Consider the following 7,815-nt stretch of genomic DNA (forward strand, 5'->3'; position numbering starts at 1 on the left):
GACTGACAGTTGGAGACTTCATGATCTTTTCATGTCACCTACTGGATTTTACATACTGAGTCAAATACTGTGTAGATACCCACAGCAAGGTCACCCCACGGATGACATAAGAACCTGAGGTGAAATGAAGACCTTAGATACTCAGCAATGTTGGGATTTTCTGGGGCCAGTGAGCCAGAGAGCACTTAGGCCTCAGGGAAGATGGAAGGAAGACATTCCCTTGGTCCTAGATAGCCAAGATGGACTAGGTATTGTTTGTGTCCACAGATGTGTGTGTGTCAAACAGAGACATGTAGCCTATTAGTTCGTGGAAATTGTGTGTAAGAAAGGGAAGGATAAGGATCAGTGGGCTTGAGAGATGGAGGAGGTAGAAGGTGACTAACTTAACTGTTATCCAGATATGGAGCTTTAAGGGGCACGGAGAAGAACTATGCAAGTGGGGCATCTCACCTAACACACCACCAGTTCCATGCCACCCGCATCCCTAGCTGGGCTGTGTCAGGACCTCGGACAGCGGTGCCGCCATTTTTTTTCAGTCCCTGATTGGAACAACAGCTCCGCCCCTTTTCATTTTCCTTGTAGCATGAGTCACCTACACTGTCTCTCCAGCTTCGTTTCTGTGTGTTGGGCACAGGAGCAGGGCATGGAGGGGGTGAGCTGGCCCTTTGAAGGAGGAAATTGAACAGTTTAGGGCAAAGGACCACAAACACCAGCAAATGGTCACCAATTTAGCACATTTAAGGAGGAGCCACAGCAACTAAACAAGCCAAGCTCATAAAGCCATCTAATTGCTTCAGACCACGTGGTCACAGTCAGGGTCCCCACATATATAAAAGGCCAACAAACCTAAAGAGGTAAACACTGAATTCACGTCCACTTTACCCTCCACCTGGACGTCTCCAGTTTCAGAGTTGCCCTTCTCCCTAAATAACCATGACTTGCGGATCCTACTGTGGTGGCCGTGCCTTCAGCTGCGCCTCAGCCTGTGGGCCCAGGCCCGGCCGCTGCTGCATCTCTGCAGCTCCCTACAGGGGCATCTCCTGCTACCGAGGACTCTCAGGGGGCTTCGGCAGCCAGAGTGTCTGTGGGGCCTTCCGCTCTGGCTCCTGTGGACGCAGCTTCGGGTACCGCTCTGGAGGCATCTGCGGGCCCAGCCCACCCTGCATCACCACAGTCTCTGTCAATGAGAGCCTGCTCACACCCCTGAACCTGGAGATCGACCCCAATGCTCAGTGTGTGAAGCATGAGGAGAAGGAGCAGATCAAGTGTCTCAACAGCAAGTTCGCGGCCTTCATCGACAAGGTCGGTGTCCTGGACCAGCCCCTTCCCGGAGCACAGCATGTCACAGCCAAGGCCAGGCACTGAGGGAACAGGAGGCAGAAAGCCCACTCATATTGAGCCTCTAGTCTCAAGAGAGAGGATGCACAGGGCTCACCTGTGAGTCCTGAGAGGCAGAGCTTATGGCCAAGAGAAGTGGCCAGGCTGTCCTGGGTACAAACTGACTACAGGGAGTCCCAGGGGCTGCAGCATGGAGCTGGGGCAACCCAAGGAGGGAGGCTGCACTTGGGCTGACAGGAAGGGTGCAGACTACTGGAGGGATGGACAGAGGCCTTCCTAGTGAGTGCATCTAAATGGCCTGTGACACCATCTCCCTGGCTCCTTGTCAGTCCCTGGGATGTGACTATGGGTGCTCTGCTTGTGGGGACTCCTGACTTGTTGGCTTCAGAGATCGCTGAGCCCAGCATAGGACAATGAAGTGTCCACCTGGACTCCTGAGTGTAGGCACTGACCATGTCCCTTGTGCCCTCTCCCAGTGGGAAAGTCAGGCAGGACCAAGATAAGGGCTCCTTCCCAGAGTCCCTCTACTTCCTCTCCACCATCAGCCCAGATCTGCCCTGAACCCCTTCTGTCTCCCATGGCAGGTGCGCTTCCTGGAGCAGCAGAACAAGCTGCTGGAGACCAAGTGGCAGTTCTACCAGAACCGCAAGTGCTGTGAGAGCAACATGGAGCCTCTGTTCGAGGGCTACATCGAGGCGCTGAGGCGGGAGGCTGAGTGTGTGGAGGCCGACAGCGGGAGGCTGGCAGCCGAGCTCAACCATGCGCAGGAGTCCATGGAGGGCTACAAGAAGAGGTGAGAATGGCCTGCTGTGGTGCTGGTATAAAATGTGCCGTATATTAAAGCCCAGGTTGTGGAAGTGTAGCCAGGCTGACATCATTGTAGGATCCTGCTGTCTGTGAAATATCTGCACAGATGTTCCTTGGAGAGGATGGGGGAGCGTCAATTTCTGCCTCAGTGTTCCCTCTGCAGAGTGCGACTAACAGCTCTGCCTTCTCTGGGGAGGATAGACACAGCCCCCACTCCAGCTCCTTCTCACTTTGATCTTCTGCACTGTAATCCCTGAACAGATTCTGCTCAGGAAAGTAGGAGGGTCATGAGCCAAGCTGTCTGTCTCACTGCCTTGGGTACTCAGCCCTGAAATCTGGGTCTGTTGATGGGTCTGTTCAGCAGCTGGGCTGGGACTGACATAAATGGGGGGAGGCTGGAGCCGCAGTACCCAACCCCATGATGTTCCCTCCCAGATGAGGTTGGTATCAAATCATCCTCTCCTTCCTGGGTTGTCTTCGGAACAGCACTGGTTCTCTTCTAGCTTTCACCCACTCCCAGATAGCCCAGGTTCCTCCAGAAAGACCTATCAGGACCAAGAGCTCTGAGGGCTCTTTCCCTGAGTTCCCTGCATGGGGTGTGGATTTCAACCACCCATATCATGTCCCCTATTTCTGTCCTAGGTACGAGGAGGAAGTTTCTCTGAGAGCTACAGCTGAGAATGAGTTTGTGGCTCTGAAGAAGGCAAGTAGCAGACGGTGGGAGGTGGAACAACACAATTGAGGGACACACTGTACTTGTGGTCACCCTTCATGAATTTTTATCTTCACACATCAAAATAGGAAAAAATCTCAGAGAGATGACCCAATGAATGTCAGACCCAGGGCTATGACAAAGGGCTGTTGTGAGGGCAACAGCCATTTGGAAGGTTGGCATCTAGAGAGTCAGTAGTCCAAACCCATGGAGACATGAATACGTTTGGAATGTCTTTTGGATCCTTCTGCTCTGATGCAGGACCTTGGATGTATTAGCCTTGATGTGCCTTTCCCTCATCATGGGGTGTATGGTTGGGATTCCAGGAGCCACAGGGCTTCATTCTGTTCATTGAAAGTGGTGTGGTTTACATCCATTCTACTAGTCTGATCAGAATGTTAGGGCTCAAGACAGTGTGTAAGGGTTGAGAGGATTGCTAGGAGTGTCCAGTTGACCTCTTGAAGCACTGCTGGATCAATTGGAAGATCTGGGGGACAACTGGGAAGCTTTTTAGAACAGAACAGAACCAAAGAGCAAGAAGAGGGAAGATGTCTTGGAGGCTGAGAGCCAGAGAGTCTCCAAACCTGTGGAACTGTCAAGAGCATGCTGGGAAGTGGGGACAGAGATGACTTGCACACAGGGGTCTTTCTCTGCTGTGCTTCTGGGACAGATGAAGAGAGAGAAGAGTTTAGGACACGATGAGGCTCACACCTCCCTCTTTCCCAGGATGTGGACTGTGCCTACCTGCGCAAGTCAGACCTGGAGGCCAACGCAGAGGCACTGACCCAGGAGACCGACTTCCTGAGGAGAATGTATGACGAGGTAAAGGCAGCAGCCAGGTAGAAGTACATCGAGTAGTCTGTAGACAGTCATTCCGTGACTGTGAAGTCTTGTGTGGACCAGGGGAGGACTGGGAGGTTGGCAGAAGTGTGTGGGGTTAGGCTGAGCCTTCAAGAAGTTTTTATCTGCTGTCTCCTTCCTCCTGTAGGAGACCCGCATCCTCCATTCCCACATCTCAGACACCTCCATCGTCGTCAAGATGGACAACAGCCGGGACCTGAACATGGACTGTGTCGTGGCTGAGATCAAGGCTCAGTATGATGACATTGCCAGCCGCAGCCGTGCTGAGGCTGAGTCCTGGTACCGCACCAAGGTGAGAGGTCAGGACATCTGTCCTTAGATGAGACAGTGGGAAGGACTCTGGAATCTATTGGAAAGGGCTTCTTGCACACCAAGAATCACAAGAAGATTGCACACAGCTCTAGGCTGAGGAGGCAGCCCAGCCTGACCACTGTGCATCTTGCACATCCATTGTGCTCACTGGGTCGATGTCACATCCTGGGCCTCATGGACATCTCTGCTTCCCCAACCCCTAGTGTGAGGAGATAAAGGCCACAGTGATCCGGCATGGAGAGACTCTGCGCCGCACCAGAGAGGAGATCAATGAGCTGAACAGAATGATCCAGAGGCTGACTGCTGAGATCGAGAATGCCAAGTGCCAGGTATGTAAGGTTCAGCTGCTCTGGGACCAGAGAGGCTGGATGTCTACTCAGTGCCACACAGCCAGCATGTGTCCTGCTTGGAGCTTACCATTTAGTCTCCTACCATTTGTACAGCTGGGTTTCCTGATTATGCTCACTCAGGCTGACCCAAGTGAACAAGGCAAGAGGTTGCTTCTAGAATGTTCCCGACTGTTGGGAAAGATTGGATAGCAAGCTGGTGACAGACCATGAGACCCAGGGACCCTTGGCTATCTCAATTTCTTTTGTGTTCCCAGAACACCAAGCTGGAGGCTGCCGTGACCCAATCTGAGCAGCAGGGAGAGGCTGCCCTTGCTGATGCCCGCTGCAAGCTGGCTGAGCTGGAGGGTGCCCTGCAGAAGGCCAAGCAGGACATGGCCTGCCTGCTCAAGGAGTACCAGGAGGTGATGAACTCCAAGCTGGGGCTGGACGTTGAGATCACCACCTACAGGCGCCTGCTGGAGGGCGAGGAGCAGAGGTGGGTCCTGTAGCTTTTCACTTTTCCAACCCTTCTTGGGTCCTCAGCATTGAGCCCCACACCTTGGGTAACCTGTTCATCTTCGCTTCCTCACTTCATGGTCCCGCACGTGGATAGGAAATCTGTGTAAGTCCTTTAACCTTCATCTAACCTTTACCCTTGATGTAACCTTTGACCTAACTCCATCTCTCTCACTCCTGCTGGCCTCGCTCTAAGGCTGCCTACGTGGAGATACTGGGTTTTGTCCTCTCAAGGTCTAGCTGGTACTCATACTTAGGCTCCACCCTCCTCTTTGCCCCATGGAGGCCTGTGTTCTCAGGAGTCCATCTTTTGGTCTAAGCTGTCCCTGGCCAGGTCTACTCCAACCTTGGAAATTCAGATTTATCTCATAATAGTACCTTCTGGCAGCAGAGTCCACCATCCCCTGTTTAGCTATTATGATGGTCAATAATGAGTGCCCTAAAGTACCCTCCCATTGCAGTTTGGACTGATCTAGAGGACAGCAGAGACTAATTCTCTCTTGGAACTTTGTTTTTCCTATTCAGACTTGGGTACTACTAGAGGACCCTCTTGCTGTTCAAGCTTCTTGTGGTGGAGGGTTCCTCACACCCCAAGTCTTCAAGGACTCCACTTTAAACCAAGCTCTTGTTATTGTACTTTCTGTTTCATGTTCAGCTGCTTGGTTGTGTTCTGAACCTCTTTTTGTGCATAGCCAGCTTCCAGGGTGGCACACAGGTAGAGAATCATATGTACTGGGGACATGGGGATACAGACTTGGCATGTGATCACACTGAGGGATCCTAGGACAACAAAATCGCTTGAGAAGCCTGGAGGTACCTGGTGATGGTATCTGAGAATCTGAAAGTTGGAGACAGACAGACAGACAGACACACACACACACACACACACACACACACACACACACACAGAGAGAGAGAGAGAGAGAGAGAGAGAGAGAGAGAAAGAGAGAGAGAGATATCTCCCTGAAAAAGAACCCCAGTGTGTCCACCACATAGAAGGAGAGAGGCAGAGGACCACAGTATCTGTTGAGTTTGTCAGTCTCAGTCTTTGTGTGTTCTGGCCAAGTCTGTTTGGTTCCCTTCTGGAAAATAATACCAAGTGGAGAAGAAATACAGGTCAGGAAGTGTTGGAGTCTTAACCCTGAACCGTCATTGGCCATTTCCCCCGTGGGTGCCCAACAGGAGGACTGTTATAGGTATCTTCCAATGAGAGGACTGCTGTAGGTAGTTTCCCATCTGCCTCTAAAGTTCTAAGCTCTCATCTCTCCATCTGGGATCATTGATGAAGACATTTGCTGTCTTCAGACACAGGGGCAAAATGTTCTGATTTCCCTTAGACCCATATTGTTACAATGATGGGGTTTACAAGATTACACCTAATTCCCTCGAATGGACTTACAGCTCAAAACCAACAGGGCAGCAGCAGCCAGTGCTTCAGCACGTGTGTCTAGGATGTCTTAGTCTCCAGTAGAGCCCTTGGATTATTCTGGGAGGAGACCTAGAACCCACTAGGGTGCACAGTGAATAAGCATGGTGTGATAGAGGTCATGCCCTGCCTTCAGAACTCACCTGGTTCCCCCCCCCCAAAGGTTACCCCCAGCTCCGGGGTTCTCAGTTTTTCCCCTGCACCCTTTCCCTAGGGCGAGAGCCTAGAAGGATCCATGATGGCTCCTGTAACATGCTTTCGGTTTACTAAAGTCTCCCTTTCCTCTCCCACAGGTTGTGTGAGGGCGTTGGCTCCGTGAATGTGTGTAAGTAATTCCAGCCTCCCCCTTTCCTGCGGGGTGGTGCGCGCCTTTGGGGCGGGAACACTTGAGCTTGCTGCGGAGACTCTTGGCAATGGCCGTGCCTGACAAGGTTTCCCCTGTTCTCCGGGCTTTCAGGTGTGAGCAGCTCCCGCGGTGGCGTCGTCTGTGGCGATCTCTGCGTCTCTGGTACTGCCCCTGCTGTCAACACAAGAGTGTGCAGCGCCCCCTGCAGCGGAAACGTGGTGGTGGGCACCCCCAATGCCTGCGCCCCCTGCGCCGGGGCAGGCGCCTGCAGCGGAGGCTGTAAGAAGTGCTAGGAGGTCACAATGCTGCAAGCCACTGGCACGGGCTACCCTGCCCGAAGGGACAGCACAGCGGGACAGTGGCCTCGGCGCCTTTATTTCAATCTGTAGCTTTCCCTAGCAACTTGTTCCTAGAGTTCTTGCTTTCTTTCCCTTTCTGCCTTTTTGCTGGATTCATTGGTCTTAGGATCTTGGAGGATCCGCTGCCCCAGGATCCTCTTTGTCTGACTTTACCCGGGTCCTTAGCACGCTTTTGCCTGGGCAAGGAGACATGGATCCACATGGTTGCCTGCTTTCCTGACACTCCGCTAGAAACCACGTGACCCAGAGCATCTTCTTCCGGGTCTGCCTGGCAGCAGCTCCCCCAAACGAGGGGCTCAGCTGCCTGTTCCTTGGGCTTTGTCTCTCTTTGCGTTCCCAATAAACTAATTGCAGCAAATCAAACTCGCGCCCTCAGTCTCTCCAAAGTGCTGCCTATGCCAAGTGCTTCAGCCAGAGTCTCAGGACTCCAACGTTCACCTGGGTGTTTTCAATAGGCAAAGATACCTCCTATCTGATCTGGAGAAATCAGGCTTTTGGGACAACAAAGCCAAACTCCAGGCAGAGTCTTGTGGGGTGGTCGGTATTCTAACTGAGGTGTTCTGTCTCAGCACTGTAGGCTGGGTGACTCTCCCTGAGCTCTATCAGGACATTTTACCTTGTAGCACCCTTGGCCTCCTCACTAGATGCCGGAGGTTTCCTCTGCCCCTCATTATGATAAGCAAAGACATTTCTAGACAAGGTGAAATGTCACCCAGGGATTCTCAGATAGTCATTTTGCTCCCCTTCTTCAAAGGGCATTTCTGGGGTGCAGGGAGGAAGGGACTCAGAATGGCAGAGGTAGGGAAGAG

The 7,815-nt window shown here is 52.5% G+C and overlaps 1 protein-coding gene across 1 annotated transcript; it reads left to right on the plus strand.

Moving 5' to 3' along the window:
* The first annotated feature begins 860 nt into the window (after positions 1 to 860).
* Krt86 (keratin 86) lies at positions 861 to 7,366 on the plus strand. The gene is made up of 9 exons (NM_010667.2): positions 861 to 1,302; positions 1,923 to 2,131; positions 2,788 to 2,848; positions 3,584 to 3,679; positions 3,846 to 4,010; positions 4,234 to 4,359; positions 4,635 to 4,855; positions 6,595 to 6,626; positions 6,759 to 7,366. The coding sequence occupies exons 1-9, from the start codon at positions 934 to 936 to the stop codon at positions 6,938 to 6,940; spliced, it is 1,461 nt and encodes a 486-aa protein (NP_034797.1). The 5' UTR covers positions 861 to 933; the 3' UTR covers positions 6,941 to 7,366.
* The last annotated feature ends 449 nt before the right edge of the window (positions 7,367 to 7,815 follow it).

The sequence above is a fragment of the Mus musculus genome, chromosome 15 (assembly GCF_000001635.26).
Source record: "Mus musculus strain C57BL/6J chromosome 15, GRCm38.p6 C57BL/6J".
Lineage (NCBI taxonomy): Eukaryota > Metazoa > Chordata > Mammalia > Rodentia > Muridae > Mus > Mus musculus.

Coding starts and splice junctions, on each gene's coding strand:
- Krt86 (NM_010667.2), top strand. CDS start 934: ATGACTTGCGGATCCTACTGTGGTGGCCGTGCCTTCAGCTGCGCCTCA. Junction 3,680..3,845: donor TGAGGAGAATGTATGACGAG/GTAAAGGCAGCA, acceptor TTCCTCCTGTAG/GAGACCCGCATCCTCCATTC. Junction 4,360..4,634: donor TCGAGAATGCCAAGTGCCAG/GTATGTAAGGTT, acceptor TTGTGTTCCCAG/AACACCAAGCTGGAGGCTGC.